General features: G+C 58.7%; 1 protein-coding gene across 3 annotated transcripts; it reads right to left on the bottom strand.

Annotated features, from left to right (window-relative positions):
* Positions 1 to 382: 382 nt before the first annotated feature.
* On the bottom strand, positions 383 to 15,642 carry Slc7a10 (solute carrier family 7 member 10). Of its 3 annotated transcripts, none has more exons than XM_040735471.1 (11): positions 15,137 to 15,641; positions 6,145 to 6,349; positions 4,601 to 4,752; positions 4,204 to 4,329; positions 3,957 to 4,110; positions 3,041 to 3,164; positions 2,843 to 2,946; positions 2,403 to 2,499; positions 2,019 to 2,168; positions 1,085 to 1,203; positions 383 to 785 (listed from the first exon to the last, which is right to left on the bottom strand). In XM_040735471.1, the coding sequence occupies exons 1-11, from the start codon at positions 15,303 to 15,305 to the stop codon at positions 629 to 631; spliced, it is 1,557 nt and encodes a 518-aa protein (XP_040591405.1). In that variant the 5' UTR covers positions 15,306 to 15,641; the 3' UTR covers positions 383 to 628. The 3 variants fall into 3 exon arrangements, with proteins under 3 accessions (XP_040591405.1, XP_005081827.1, XP_040591406.1); XM_005081770.4 differs by having other exon boundaries at positions 1,085 to 1,262; positions 15,137 to 15,636; XM_040735472.1 differs by lacking the exon at positions 2,019 to 2,168 and having other exon boundaries at positions 15,137 to 15,642.
* Positions 15,643 to 15,887: the final 245 nt, after the last annotated feature.

Below are 15,887 nucleotides of genomic sequence, written 5' to 3'. Positions count from 1 at the left end.
ATACAAGAGAGGACGGCCATTCTGTGCTTTCTCGGGATACAGACGCCAAGGTCCCGAGGGACAGTGGAAACATCCGTCCTGTCCTTCCTCGGAGCCTCAGTTTCCCCACCATCGAAAGTGGGTAGCATTCGCCCTGGCGACTCATGGGAAGGACGGTCCCAGCTGGGGATTTCTGGGTTCTTCTGGGGGGAGGAGCTGAGTTCAAGGGGGCATGGAGGGCTGTGGATGGAGTCTTGCTGTCTCCTGTGGGCCCCATGGAGTCAGCCTCAGGTTCCAAGCAGCAAAACCCACCAGGAAACCTCCCACATAGCACCTTCCCAGCTAGCGACAGACACACCACGCTGAGGCATGCCCCCATGGACTCCCCTTGCACACAGCGACAGCCAGCCAGCCCTGTTTATTTCCAGGCTTTTCAGGAGAAGCTAGCAGGACAGTGCTAAGGTAGGAAGCGTGACCCCAGGGGCTGACCCCTCATAGTAGGCCTCTAAGGGTCGGATCTCTCTCTCTCTCTCTCTCTCTCTCTCTCTCTCTCTCTCTCTCTCTCTCTTTCGAGAAAAAAAGTTTTTTGAAAACAAGACAAAACACAAAACCCTCGTCAATAAACAACATGTAAACAGAATCAGCTGTTTCAGTCTCTACAAGGTCTCATTGTGTCTTCAAGGGCTTGTCCGTGATGGGCAGCGGGGAGGGCTGGCCCATGGGGCCGTTTTCCTCCTCCTCCTCCTCCAGGGAGCCCTGAGGGTAAACCACGAAACACAGCTCCTGGCCCCAGCGTGTCATGGACTCTAAGAACAGACAGATAAGACAGACAGACAGATAGATCATGGAACAAGGAGCAGGGAGGGCAGGTGTTGACCCTTTGAGACAGGGCTGACCCTAACTTTAGGCACCTCCTTTGGGCAGGGAGTTGCTTCCTTTGTGGGTAGATCCTGGCCGTATCTACACTTAGCGGGAAGTTTTGAGGGAAGTCACGGGGTCATTTGTCACCAACCAGGCTGGTAGAAGGTCCTTGTCGAGGGGTGGGATCAAAGAGATACTCACACTACCCCACCCCCGAGAGGCATGGTGGCAGGGCCGGGCTCACCTGTGAGTCTGTGCACACACTTTGGTTTGCTTCTCCAGAACACTCCCAGGAAGAAGATGGGGACCCCAGTGAGGAGGATGATGACGCCGACCCCACAGACCATGGGCTCCGAGATGAAGCTGAAGACCAGTAGGAATGCCCAGAACACCAAGTACGCAACAGGAATGAGGAGGTTCACCTAACAGAGAAAGGATGGCCAGGAGCACCTGGGGAGGGGCATCACCCAGCTCTCCTTCCCGCACCACCCAGGGGTCACAGGCACTTTCTCCGCCTCTTGGGAACTGGGGCCTGCGCAGTTCCCGGGTTGACCAGTTGGCTGAACTGCTGAGGCTGTCTATTTGAGCAGTGCCGAGCTACCCTTGCAGTATTCACAGAATGCTATCTGCATTTGGCTGCGGCTCAACTAATTTTTTTAAAGGTTTATTTATTTATTATGTATACAGTGTTCTGTCTGCCTATATCCCTGCAGGCCAGAAGAGGACACCAGCTCTCATTACATATGGTTGTGAGCCACCATGTGGTTGCTGGGAATTGAACTCAGGGCCTCTGGAAGAGCAGTCAGTGCTCTTAACCTCTGAGCCATCTCTCCAGCCGCCTCAACGAATTTTTTTTTTTTGGTGCTTCATGTTTCGGCAATCTTCAGGATTTATATACAGATTCGGGGGGGGGCTGCTTTTTCTGTCACTCCTTCATGTGAGATCGCCAGAATGCCGGGCTCTGTCATGGGCAGTCCGTACGACCCTCGTCTCGTCGTCCCTGTCTGCGGACAGACTGGGAGTATTAAAAAGCACATGCTTCCTGGGGTTGCGAGGAGAGACTACGTCAGCGCACGGAAAGCCCTGCGCTCCCTGCAATGGCTGTAGTCCTGGTCGCCCACACCTGCCCCTGGCACTCGGCTTGGATGAAGGCGGCCCTGGTCTGTTCCCAGCCTCACCTTGATGGGCCTGTGGAGCGCTGGCCGCCTCCAACGCAGCACGAGCAGGCCCAGGATAGTGACTCCGTAGCAGAGGTAGTTGATGAAGGACACATAGTTGATGAGTGTGTATGTATCACCCACGAGCATGATGACTGCTGTGGCCCCGCACTGAGAGAGGACCGAGGGCTGGCAGCTGACCTCCCACCTGCCCAACCCCTGCAGGCTGCTCTGGGCCCTGCCCACTCAGGTCAGGGGGGCAGGCGACTCCCACCCAGCCCCTTCCTGCCCTCCGGGGCTCACCTACCACAGGCAGGAATGAGTTTTCGCCATTATCTAAAAGGAACCCCCCATCGCTAGGTGTCTCTGCCTGTGTGCACCGGCTGGCCGGGTTCCCGGACTTACACAGACGAGGAGGGCAGGGATTGGGGTACAGCGCCTGAGGTGGATCATGGCCAGCAGGCAGGGCAAGTGTCCCTCTCGGGCTCCGGAGAAGCACAGCCTTGACACAGGGAGGGAGACGGGTGAGGGCTGGAACCTGGAGTTGGAGCTTCCTCTGTGGCTTTGCTAGAACCCAGCTGTCACCTCTAACCTCTGCCCCGCAGGCCACACCCGCTCTCCTCATGTGGTCTGCCTCCTGGCTTTCTTGACCTCGAGATTAGGGTCAGTCATTTGTCACTGGAGAGTTCATGGCTTCAGCTTTTCCCTTCCCATGGTCCCTAGTGCGGGCCGGCACAGGCCCCTGCCTAGTCTCATCTACAGCAAGGCCCCTGCCTAGTCTTGCCTACGGCACCGCCCTCCACCCCCCCACACACCCCCAACCCGCCTTTCCTCAGTCCGGTCACCTGGATGAGGTGAACAGGTAGCCATTGATCCCTCCGAAAGTAGACAATGCCACAGAGACGGGCATGACCCACGAAAAGTAGCCCAGCAGCTTCTCGCCGAAGGTCTGCGTGGGCACAGGAGAGAGGCCCAAGCGTGAGGCTGGAGATGGGGGTGCTGGGGGGCTGGGGGCCGCAGAGAGGGCCGAGGTCCCCACTCACCACAGCCACCGCGTTGGAGGACAGCAGCTCCCGGGGGGACATGGCAGTGAAGTAGGCAACGTTGGTGAATGTGTACACAAAGGTAACCAGAGGGATGGAGACGAAGATGGCACGAGGTAGGTTTCTGGGGATCAGAGATTGGAGTTGTCGGTGACAGTCCCTGGAGCAAGGATGCGGCCCTGGGGACCCGATAATGAGGGACCCTAGGAGTCTCATGAGCATCTGCCCAGGCAGGGGACAGCTTCAGGCAGGAAAGGGAGCTGGGGACAGGGACATGCTGCTGTCTGCCTTTCCCCCAAACCCTGTCTGAGCACACGCTAACAGAAGGCCGGACAGATGAGAGCCAAGGCCACCGGGATGAGGACACATCATCATCCCCTGGGACACATCAGCCCCTGGGACACATCAGCCCCTGCGGGCAGGGTCTAATTAGCGTCTGGAGAGAAAGGGAAAGTTGCTCACAGCCAAAGTCAGCCTCAAAAACCTCCCAGAGGCCTTCGGAGCCCAGCCCTCAAGTCTAAGGGCTCCCCGGGGACTCTCCATGCACCCCTGTCCCCTCGGCTGCCACTGTCCCTGCCAAGGTCCCCGAGTCAGATGAAGGATCGTGGGCTCTGTCCTTCATATGTGTGGCGTGCATATGGATAATTTTGGACCAAATGTAAACCCACTAAACACAGCGGCACAACGATATCCAGGTCTTCCCAAGGCCCCACGAGGGATCCAGCTACAGCCACAGACGGGGAAGAACATAGCTCCGGGGCTCTCCTTCGAGCCTGTTGTCATGGCAGCAAGTGTGGTCAGTGGATGGTCAGTCTGAGGACTTGGATATCAGCAGATCTGTGAGGACAGCTGCTTTTCCTACCAGGGCCTTCTTCCTCCCCCCACCCCCCACCCCCACCCCGAGGGATCCACTCACTTGCGAGGGTCAACCAGCTCCTCGGTGACATAGTTGAGGAAGTTCCAGCCACTGAAGGCAAAAGAGCCTTGCAGGAAAGCCAGGGCGAGGTGACCCACGGACGGTGTCATCCAGAATGTGAAGGCGTTTGTGGGCCTCAGCTCTTCAAAGTGTCCTGGGGGAGTCCAGACGGCAGGGGTTAGCACGCGCCCTCCCCACACACACCCCCCCCCCGCCCTTCTCTCCAGCTCACACACCCTGCTTCTACCTTGGAAGATCTGGACGAAGCCAACGCCGATGATGAGCGCCAGTGCCAGCAGCTTCCCGCCGGTGAAGATGTCCTGGATGCGCGTGGCCCAGCGCACACTGTAGCTGTTCACCCACGTCAGAAGCACTAGGGGAGAAAGAGGCGGGGGCATGAAGCTGAGACCCTCTTTGGTGACCCACAAGCCAAATCTGGGCCAGACAACAATGGGAGCAGACCCTTCAGCAGCCAGAACCCCAGGGCTCCAGGTAGAGGTTACGGGATGGGCCGATGGCAGCTGGGACACCCCGCTCCACTTTCCTCCCAACTCAGGGAGAGCGTCATTGTGTGGGGCAGATGATGCTTTGTGAACGGAGAGTGTCCTTGGGTGCTATGGGGACAGAGGCTCAGGGACACTCACTCAGGCAGGCCATGGAGAGAACTCGAGAGGCTGTGGCGGGGGGTATGCAGTTGGGAAAGACGGGCTGAAGCACGTAGTTGGAGAAGGTCATGGAGATGACAGCCAGGCTGGTGGGGTACATGATCAGGACAGCGCTCCAGAGCAGCAGGAATCTGTAAGCAGCGGGGGCTAGCACAGTACAGGCACCCTCAGCTCGCCTACCCTCGCCTGCCTGGTCCAGATGTGAGGGTCCGGCATGGATGAGGACCAGCGCCTCCCCAGAGCGGGTGGACTGCCAGAGGCTGGGGAGGTGGGTGTTTTAGAGCAATTGGAAACTGACCCTAGTCTGCTCCCTGAACCCAGGCAGGCAAGTCCCAGCCCTCGGTTATAGAATCGTCTGGGGCCCTCGGCGCTTCGTGGCTTAAGACGATTGATGCTGAGAATGTCCCTGCCTTGATTTTGGAAGAAGAGTGATTTATGTCCCTTGTACAAGAACCCCGCCTCTGCAGGGGGAACTCGACTCTGAGCTTAGGTATGTGCTCAAGGACTGCCTTTGTCCGGAGAGGTGGCCCTGCCTGCACCCTCGGGGATGGCGTTAGCTAGTTCCTGGCTTGCTATTGAGTCCAAGAGTCTCCTTGACTCCGTCACCAAGAGTTGCCTGGGACATGCCTCTCAGTCATCACACTGGTCCGACTCCCTTTTTGTGTAACCCCATCTCCTCCCATCCCGCTGGGAACCCGGCCTGGCCACTACCCACAGCAGACAGACACCCCGGCCAGACCACCAAAGCACATCCTCTGGCCATGCTCTCAGGGCCTGGGAAGGATGCTCTCCTTGCTGAGGGGGGGGGGTGATAAAAACCATAGCCCTTTTACAAGGCTGCGTGAGCGGGGTTTCCCTACACGGTATGCACCGCATTCTCTGCTGCATAGCTGCGGACTTCTAACACACCCTCAAAGCAAGGGTCCTCTAGGTTGAATCCCATTTGAGGGACTGTTCTGCTTTGCATTATGGAAACTTGAGGTTGGGGACAAACGTGCGCGCGCGCGCGCGCGCGTGTGTGTGTGTGTGTGTGTGTGTGTGTGTGTTCCAGGTGGATTACGCAGGAGGACACACTATGCCCCTCCTCCCTCCTCTCTCAGCAGGTGGCTTTACTAGACTAAAGACCCTCCTCTAGGTCACTAGCACCATCTAGTGGCCTCAGAGAGTAAGAGTGTCCTTCCCTCCATAAGTATCCCAAGGGGAGTGGAACTAAAAGGAGTTCCATTTAGAAGCAGGTGCCCCATTCCTAGGAGGAAGGGGCATGCAGAAGGATTGATTGTGAGCTTAAGGTCAACTTGAGCTGTGTAGTAAGACTGTCCTAGAATACCAGACCAAGTGGGAGAAGAAACAATAAGATTAAAAAAAAAAAAAGGAAACCCAGAGAGGGCAAGGGTCTGATACCAGAGAAACCGAGTGGGCATTTGTGCTAACCCTCCCTAGCTGCGGAAGGCTGCCAGACACCCCTGGCTACTATCTCCATAGCAGAGAGAACATCCCCGGCCCTGCCAGAGTTTCACACTCACCCAGCCAGGCCCCCGAAGATCTCAGTGACATAGGCGTAGTCCCCACCAGACTTGGGGATGGCGACGCCCAGCTCTGCATAGCAGAGCGAGCCCAGGGCCGTCACGCCCCCACCCAGGACCCAGACGAACAGGGCCAAACCCACGGAGCCCGAGTGTTCGAGGACACCTTTGGGTGAGATGAAGATGCCGGAACCAATGATGTTTCCTGCGGAGAGAGACAGGGGCACGTCAGACTGAGGCCGTCCGCGGCTCAGGCTTCCTGGGGGGTAGGAGGTCCAGTAACTTCCCTGAAGAAGGAAGGCTGCTTGGCCTCTGCTGGAGCAGAGGCAGGGGATCTGGAGGCCTCTTGGATCTGGGCAGGCCCATTCTGGGGTCACCATTGGCTCCTCTCTGCCTCTGGCATGGGGGAATGGCACCTTGCCCAGCCAGCCAGGCTCGCTACCAGAATTAGTTCCTGACTTCTCCCGTTCCCTGGTGACTTCTCCCGTTCCCTGGCTTCTGCTCCAGGTGAGAGTGAGGTGTCCCAGCTATCCAAACAATGGCAGAGAATGGGCACTATTCTGTAATCCACGTACCCCGGGCATAGCCCAGGCTCAGGCCCCCAGTTCCAGCCCTCTGTTGCCTTCCCACCTGCTGGCCAGAGCTGGCCTCCCATAGCAAGACCTTGACCTGTCTTTCATCTGCCCCCTCCCCTTCTCCTATTGGCCTCATCTGGCTCACAGCTCGCCACCGTCTTTACCGGGCACTTCTCCCAGCAGGCAGCGGGGCACCTGCCTTCACTCAGCCCCTGCACCGGTGCTCACCGCAGGCGCTAAATCCCACAACACCCAGATAGGGCCCCACCCTGTTCTGTCTCCCGAGAAGCAGGAGGTTACGCGAATGCACGCCAAGAATCTCGTGACTTCCAGGGTCTGCTCTGCCGATCTTTGAACATTCTGGAAGTGGTGGACCGAACTCCCTTCCCAGACACCCAGAGCCCACAGTTTTGTGTTCCCCGCTCTGCGGATGAGTGCGTGAGGACATTGCACCAGGAAGCCCTTCCAGAACTCCAGCAGCTTCCCGCCCCCCTGCGTGAGGCCTCGGGGTCCTGCTACTCTCCAGGCCTCCACAGACACTCATGCACCAGCGGCAAACAGACACTTCTGTCTCCACCTCACAAATGAGGAACCATCATCCTCTGTGCGTGTGCCTGGAGGCCACGTGGGACATCAGGATGGCAGGTCATCTGTTAAGTTACTCAGCACCTGCAGTGAGTACCCATGGGGGGGCTGAGTGAAGGCAGGTGCCCCACTGCCTGCTGGAGGAGGTGCCCGGTAAAGACGGCGAGCTGTGAGCCAGAGGGGGACTCCATGCTTGGGCTCTCTAAGCTGTACAACAGGCCATTTTACAGACCGATCTGGAAAGACCAGAGGGGAGCTAAAGGGTCTGAGCCCCAGTTCCACATGGTATTGGTAGCAGAGGGTCAGCAGTCTGTGTCCAAACCCTGGGAGGGGGGATCCCCTAGGACATGCACTAGTGTCTGTGCAAACCCCAGGATGTGCACTGGTGTCTGTGCAAACCCCAGGATGTGCACTGGTGTCTGTGCAAACCCCAGGATGTGCACTGGTGTCTGTGCAAACCCCAGGATGTGCACTGGTGTCTGTGCAAACCCCAGGATGTGCACTGGTGTCTGTGCAAACCCCAGGATGTGCACTGGTGTCTGTGCAAACCCCAGGATGTGCACTGGTGTCTGTGCAAACCCCAGGATGTGCACTGGTGTCTGTGCAAACCCCAGGGTGTGCACTGGTGTCTGTGCAAACCCCAGGACATGCACTGGTGTCTGTGCAAACCCCAGGATGTGCACTGGTGTCTGTCCGGAAAGAATTCCAGTCACTGTCTGCACACAGAAAAAAGCTAGCATCTGTGGGGCCATCAGCTCAGCCCCCTCCCAGTAGGGCAGCGTGTGTGCGTGCATCTGTCTGTCTGTCTGTCTGTCTGTCTGTGTAGCCTGCTTACTTCACCTGTCGGGTCCACAGGCAGGGCTGGCAGAGGACACAGCGTGGCTGCCAATCTGCATTCACTCCAGGTTCACCCTGCCATCCCTCACCCCCACCCCCGGCCGACACAGATTCCCAGTCTGGATGGCCACGACGCCCTACTTGACGTTCTGGTCACATCCCAGGAGCCCTAAATACATCCAGATAAGGACGGAATAATTCCTGTGTCCCAATCCCCAGAGGTAAGCTGTAGCCCCGGTCTGCTTTGCGGGGGGGAATGGGGCTGGGCTTGAGGAAGTAGGGGAGGAGCCGCCTTCCATATCTCGAACAAGGGGCCCAAGGCCTGGGTGGGCTGTTGGGTTTGTAAAGAGCCTTTTGGGTTTGTTCCATCCGACAGCGGTTCTCAGGACCTGGCGGAACAAGATTTGCCAAAAGCCAGTGAAGTTTGAAGCCAGCGGGGGCTGGGTGGCCTTGGAAGGCACCGGGTATGTTGGAGCCGGGGCATCCAAGGCTCTGAGGCGCCCCCGCCTCCTGTGGAGACCCCATTGCTCTACACAACCCAGTCTGGTGAAGCCTTGCATGGGCAGCCAGCCCTTGGGGAAGCCCCACCCCACACAGGGTCTTCAGGGTCAGAGACATATCGCTAGCCCTGAGCCAAGCGGCCATGACCCCAGTGCTGGACTGTGAGTGTGTGTATGTGCACGATTGTTTTAGACACGTGGCTTCAGGCTGCCACACAGAACTTCTCTGAGGTCCTGCGGGGAATCAGAGGGCTCTGCCAGGCAGGGCAACCTGGAGTGCCGGCACCAGGTTCATGCTTGAAACCATGCAAAGAAGCCATGGCCCTCTGCTGGATGCTCTGGGTACCATGTGGGCGGGGTGGATGCAGGCAAAGAAAACCATGACCCTCTGCTGGATGCTCTGGGTACCATGTGGGCGGGGTGGATGCAGGCAAAGAAAACCATGACCCTCTGCTGCTGGATGCTCTGGGTACCATGTGGGCGGGGTGGATGCAGGCAAAGAAAACCATGACCCTCTGCTGCTGGATGCTCTGGGTACCATGTGGGCGGGGTGGATGCAGGCAAAGAAAACCATGACCCTCTGCTGCTGGATGCTCTGGGTACCATGTGGGCGGGGTGGATGCAGGCAAAGAAAACCATGACCCTCTGCTGCTGGATGCTCTGGGTACCATGTGGGCGGGGTGGATGCAGGCAGCCGCAAGGGTAATGGGGCTTGACAAGGGCAGAAGGATGCTGAGGGCAGGGCTGAGGGGGGCGCTTCTAAGTGCCTGAGTGACTATGGATGTGGAGAGGGTCCCTAGAGCAGATGTTTTAGACCACTGACTCTTAGCCTTCCTAAAAGCTGTCACCTTTTAATACAGTTCCTCATGTCATGGTGACCCCCAAACACAAGGTTATTTTTGTTGCTGCTTCAGAACTGTAATTTTGCTACTGCTGAGAATCGTAATGTAAATATTTTTTTTTGGAGATAGAGGTTTGCCGCAAGGGGTCATGACCCACAGGTTGAGAACCGCTGTTCTGGAGTGTTCTTTCTGTCAGTGACAAGCTGAGAACTCTGTTCTTGGATCCCGCCCGCATTCGAGCCCACTAGATCTGTCTATGGAAAGAAACTGCAATGGCAAAGCAGCCTTTTAGGAATTCTGCACTGGAGAAGGAGGAGGAGGGCGAGGAGGGAGGAGGGAAAGAAAGAGGAGGAGGAGGAAGAGGGAGGAGGAGGAGGGGGGGAGGAGGGAGAGGAGAGGGTGAGCCCCAGGACCCAACAGGACGAAGGTACAGAGATACGGGCTGAAGATATTACAGAGTGCTTGAGTGCGCATCTGACTGACAGATACATGGGTCCTGAGGCCTCTACGTTCCTATCCGTTCAACGGGACAACTGTTCTCTGGTCCTTGTTGGCCCTCCTGCAAGGTGGGAGGACCCCCCTCAAGTCTTCTCCCACCCCCCCTCCCTCCTGCTTTCTCTGGGTAGTTTTATCACATTAAGATGTTGGGCCTGACGAGGCTTACTTGCCTCCGGGAGGAATGAAGAAAGGGCCATTGTTCCCTGCTGCCGCCACAGAGGTGCTCGCTGGCCTACTTCTGGGAGGTAGTGGCAGACCACGGAGGTCACGGGGGTAGACTGTGGAGGTCAAATCTGCAGAGAATGAGCCACTTGCTTGCCTGTGGCCCTAGGATGCGTATGTGTGTGCGCGTGCCTGAGTGTGTGTGTGCGTGCATGCGAGTGTGTGTGCGTGTGCGTGCTTGAGTGTGTGTGCCTGTGCACGTGCGAGTGTGTGTGAGCGTGCTTGAGTGTGTGTGTGTGTGCGTGCATGCATGTACAGGCTGGCACGTGGCAACATCCCTATCCTTAGAAACACATGCAGGATTATATGCCTAGCAAGTGCTCTCTTCCGAGACTCAGTTTCCCCACCTGCTGGTGGGGCTCCAGGGTCGGCAGAGAAGCACACTGTTTAGGAATCTTGATTCTGGTCAGACTTCCTGTCCCCTGCTGTCATGAACAGCCCCCAGTCTGAAGCAGCAGCACCCCCAGGTAGCGCTCCAGATCACCCATTATGGCCCCCAAGAATCCGATCGCCACCTCAGTCTCGTGGCCCAGGTGGGTGGCTGCGAAGGGCATCTTGGCACGCTTCGGCGGGCACATCACTATTTTTATAAACCCAGGATATCCTCTGGAGACCCGGTTCCCAGAGGGACCCCCAACACCCTGGGTGAGCACTCAGAACTTTGCTGAGAGCTGGGTGAAGTCTGCCCCCCCTTTCCAGGCCTTTCTAGTAAATGTGTGTCCTTCCCCGGTGTGGCAGCGGCCCCACTGAGGTCTTGGTAGGGTACCAAGGAGGTGAGCGGGAACACCCAGGACATGCCCTGGGTTGCTAATCGGCCAGCGAGCGCGCACCTCCAGCTTAACCCACTTCCCTCTGGAGGGAGGGTGAGCAGACGTGGACAGCTCTCCGTCTGTCTTTCCCATCAAGCCCAGTACGTTTGTCAGCGCCCAGCCTCAGACTTGTCACAGTCACTAACAAACTCTAAGATACCGAGTCTGACCCTCAAGCTCCAGCCTGCATGCTCCTCAGTTAAACGGTGTCACACGGCAGGTGGCTGCCTGCCACTCACTCAGTATTCCAGCCTGACTCCTGAGCTGGTTTCCCGGGGCGCTTGGGGGGGGGGGGAGTTGTTCCTTGAGCAAGCACGCTGCTCTTGAACTCACGGTCCTCTCGAATGCAGGGGTGACAGGTGCATACGTCCATGCCGTTTCTAGGAAACTCTTTGCAGCTCCTTATTTTAAGCCTGACTTTTCACCACTGGGTGCCCAGGGCTCACTCCTGGGCCCCTTGGCCCTGCTGATTTCTGCAATCGCTGCCTTGGAGATCTCGTCCTGCATTCCCCCGCCCCCATGGCAACTCCCAGGTTTATAAGTGGAGCAGGGACCTCCCGCCGAACTCAGCCTAGGCCACGATCGTCCCACTACTGGGCCTCACTCGGAACAGAACTCCCAACATCCTGTCCCTTCTGTGGATCTGTTCCATCCTGGAGTTGTCTTCACCAATCAGAGACAAACGGCCCTCCCAACTGCTCAGGCCACCACCTCTGATACCCTGGACCTTCTCTCTCTTGTCCCTGTGTCCGGGCTACCAAAAACACATCCGGAATCGGGCTTCCTCTCAGCCCTCCACCACTGCCCCAGACTGGAACCACCATTGCCCCTGACCAAGTGGCTTCACAGCCCACCACCAAGCCCTGCTGGACTCCATGCTGCCCCAGCACACTCCTGCCTGCCTCGGCTGTCTGGTCCCGAAAGTTACTGCGGCCACTGGCTGCATGCCTGGATGCTTATTTTGTGCACTGTACTGACTGACCGCACCGGGGTACGAGGGACCGGCCTGCCCTGTCCCCCTGTTGGATGTCCAGCACACCTCGCACCGTTGAACGGGTGCATGCCCGTGTCTCTGGGGCCAGGAGGTGCTCAGCCTCGTGGCTGCAGTCGCCCTGACTCCCTACAGTATCCTAAGGGCACCTAGTTCTGAGCAGGTTGCAGCCTTCCGGCCTCCGTCTCTTTATTTGTACGTGGGGGCCGGGGTGTCCTCAGGGCCTGGGAGGAAGAGTATCTACAAGGGACTATTTGCTTATGGCCTTGGAGACCCTGGGCAAGAATGCGGGAGGCTGGTTGGCAAGGGACTGGCCTCTAGAAAGACGGGGCTCGTGGGCCAGCCCTCTGGTGTCCCCACACACATCTGAGCCTGCCGTCCAATCGGCTGCTTGACGGAAACTGAAGAGCAGTGGCCTGGGCTGCAGAGCCACGGTGACTGGACCTGTTGGGCTTGGGCATGTCTTGTCCTTGGTTGTGGATTGCATGTGTGTGTGGGGGGAGAGCCGACCGAGGTCTCCATGGTAAGATAGGAGACCCCGTGTGCACAGCCATGGGAAAGGCTGACTTTCCTGGCTCTGTGGCTGCACAGTGTGTGTGTGTGGGGAGATCTCAGTCTAACCCTAGCTCAATCCCCCGGGCCGTCCCCCATCAGAGGGGCTGAGTCGGGCCTCCATTTTGCCAAGCCCCCATCCCCACAAAGGAAGCTGGAAACTTGAATCCGAATTCCGGGAGCACCGGTGGTGGACAGCGCCGTTTAACTCTCGGCCTCAGTTTCCCACCCGTGCGATGGGTACAAACCGGCCGTCTCACAGGGCGGGCATGAGAATCACAGGAGGCAAAGTAAATCCACACCGTAACTAGAGGTGGCCTTCCGAACGGATATCCCGTGCAAGCTGTCTGTTTCCTGCCTGCCTCGTCCTCCTCCAGGGTCTACTTGCTATTTCGGCTGTGGGCACTGTCCTGCAGTTGAGGGGTGGCCTCATCCTTCCTACAGACAATCTTCTGGTATCTCCCGCTTCCCAAACCCTCACTCTCCGCCTGGGATGAGGCTGATGGCGTACCCGGGGAACGAACCCCAGAACCGATGGGAGGATCCATTGCACGTTTTGGAGATACCCAGTGAGTGACAGGTACAGACAGGCCACTCAGGGACGAGGAGGTGGCTTCCTCCAGACGTGGACGCTAAAACACGATCCTGATTTTGATCGAGCTTTCCCGGGCTAGGGATGGAGAAGGTGCGAAACTAGGGGCCGTGCCATGTGGGGAGTAGCCCCAGGGACTTGCGTGGAAGGGAGGGACCTTTGGGGCATCAGGAGGTGCGGATCTGGCCTCCCTCCCTGTTTGGTCTGTCCACCGCCTGGTCCAGTGTCTTGACGGGGAACCCTTCGGAGCCCCCGTAAGCCTGGCTCACGGGAGGCCACTGGTACCCTGGGCTGGTGATAATCACTTCTGTTCCGTTCCCACCTCCACCCCGTCCTCGGTCAGCCCAGTTGGCTTTTCCCTCCTGGGCCTTCAGTGTCTGGAGGCCAAGGGGAGCTGTGGAGCGAGAGCAAGCCGAAGCGGGGCCAGACCCAGGCTCCAGGACACGGTTACTCCCAAGCCCATGCTGGAGAAGGAAAAATGGCGGGACCCGCCTCCTCCACGCCCTACACGGCCGCCATCACCCTCTTGTAGAGGGCTGGAACCCTGGCAGCCCCTGACTCACTTGAGGAGGATGGGAAGGCAAGGATCCGCGCGCGTGTGTGTGTGTGTGTGTGTGTGTGTGTGTGTGTGTCTCTCTCTCTGAACCTCTCGGGCGCTGTAGCCAGCCCCCAGACACGGACAGCCTCTTGTTCACCAGCCCACCGGCGATACGTAGGCTTCCCTTTGGGGGAGCACAGCCCCCGCAAAGGGTGTCAGCTGCAGGCAAAGCTCTAGGAAGTCCCCTCTGGCCAAGCCCCACACTGAAGCCCTTCCTGTTGTCAGAAAGCCCGGGGCAGGGGGTTCGAGGGAGACATCAGGACCCTTCTAGAGGGCAAGATGGCGGAACTGCCTGGAGCTGGGTTCAGGGGGACTCTGGGCACGCGTGCAGTGGGTACCAGAGAGACGCCACGTGTCTCCAGCTGGGGTTTCCCACGGAGGGGCAGGAAGAGGTGAAGACTCCCGTCGTCCCCACTGAGCCTTTCCAGCTTTCTCCATCTCCAGGGGTCAAAGGGCAGAAGGGCAATGCTGTGGCTGTGACCCCCGCTGGGGAAGAGGACAGTCAGGGCCCCAACTATAGATCTTTCAGACCCCAACTCCTGGACACAGGGAAGCACAGAAATGGTCTGTCCCAAGGCCCAGCTCTCCTTCAGGAGTCAAGGGACGGGGTGTGGGGGGGGGTGGGGACAGGGGGAGGGGGAGGGGGCACCACCACCACTGTCCTTGTCTCTCAGTGTTCTACCGACCCAGAATGCCCCATCTGCAAGGCGAGCAAGAGGGCCAGGCCGGGAGAGCTCCCACTCAGGTCTGAGGACTGAATGGGAGCTCTCCTGGAGGCTGTCTGTCTGCTCATGGCTGTGCCATCGCTGGCGACTCCGCGGCCTCTCCCTGGATTCTGTGGCCACGTCGGGCAGGAAGGATGCCTCACGGCTCTCGGAGGCCATTTCCCCTCAGTTTAGGCTCTACCTGGCCGTTTATCCACAGTCTTTACCGCTTTCCAAGAGCAAGTGGCCTCACCGCCCTGGCACTTGAACCCAGCACACACAGTAGGGATACAGACAACCTGCCCTGCCCACAGTCCAGAACTTGCCACTAAAAAGCAGGCCTAGCCGTTATTTCCGTTTCCTAGATGGGGACCAGGGCAACTGCCTTGACGGAGCCCCCCCAGGGGAGGTCGCAGCAAGGACAGCATCCCCTCCCCAACCCCTGACCCAGCCCCCCCTCTCCCGCCACCACCCCCACCCGCTGCCACTTCCAGGCGCAAATTTTCAGAGAGGCCAGGGAGGTGGGGGCAAGAGAATCTGTGGCCGCTATGCCAGGTCCTGTTCCGATTGGGGTCTAGCGTACCCTGCAGCCGCAGCAGCAGGTGCTCGAAGGATTCCCTTGGCCCCGTGGTCTTGTGACCTTAGAGAGGGTCCCCAGAGCCTCCCCACTGCGTGCGCCCTGCTCACCGATGATGATGGTGCAGGCGCTCACCAGCCCGATCTCTTTCTTGAGCGCCACCCGCTCCGAGGTGCCCGGGCCGGGTCCGGGACCCGGGGAAGGCGAGGGCACAGGGCCCGGATTCCCGCGCCCTCCAGGCTGCTGTATGTGGCCTGTCATGTCGCTGTCACGCCTCATTCCAGCTCTCTGCTCTACCCCGTCCGTCCGGCCCGCCGCCAGTCCGTCGGTCGGTCCGTCTGTCGGTTCGCTCGCAGCCGGGGACAGCGCCCACAGGCGGGCGCATGCGCTGGCACCGGGCCCGGGCCCCCGGGGGCCCCCGAGCGACTGAATCCAAGGAGGGACGGAAGGAGGGCCAGCCGGCAGCCCCCCTCCCCCTCTGCCCTTAAAGGGAACTGCCCCTTCCCCCCAACTAGCCTAGGGGGGCAGGAGGGGACTTGGATCAGAGTTAGGAAGGACTCCCTGGTTGAGTGAGCGAAGGGGCTACACCCAGTCTTGGGTGAGCTGGGGAAACAGAGCTCAGAGACCAGACTGTCCTGCCCTCAAGGAGTCTGTGCAAGGCTCGCGGAGGGTGGGGGCGGGGGGTGCTGCATTCCACAACTTGTACTTCTTAAATCCCTCGTGCCCCATTAGGGAAGGCTGGGCGTTGCACTTGTGAAAATCGCGACCCAGAAGCAAGTTACCTCGTCAGGGCCTTATTGCAAACTTTCTCATAACTCCCTGGCCTCCCTGGGCTCTGACTACGGCTGGCGAGCAAGTCAT

This window comes from Mesocricetus auratus, unplaced genomic scaffold (genome assembly GCF_017639785.1).
Source record: "Mesocricetus auratus isolate SY011 unplaced genomic scaffold, BCM_Maur_2.0 Super-Scaffold_100046, whole genome shotgun sequence".
Taxonomy (NCBI): Eukaryota; Metazoa; Chordata; class Mammalia; order Rodentia; family Cricetidae; genus Mesocricetus; species Mesocricetus auratus.
This window is presented reverse-complemented; position numbering and strand designations above follow the sequence as displayed.

Bases quoted from the DNA above. Each gene is read 5' to 3' on its own strand.
- Slc7a10 (XM_005081770.4), bottom strand. From the start codon at position 15,305: ATGAGGCGTGACAGCGACATGACAGGCCACATACAGCAGCCTGGAGGG. The intron at 2,947-3,040 runs GTGAGTGGGGAC...GTGCCCACGCAG, and splicing joins CCTCCAACGCGGTGGCTGTG to ACCTTCGGCGAGAAGCTGCT. The intron at 2,500-2,842 runs GTGACCGGACTG...CCCTGTGTCAAG, and splicing joins TACCTGTTCACCTCATCCAG to GCTGTGCTTCTCCGGAGCCC.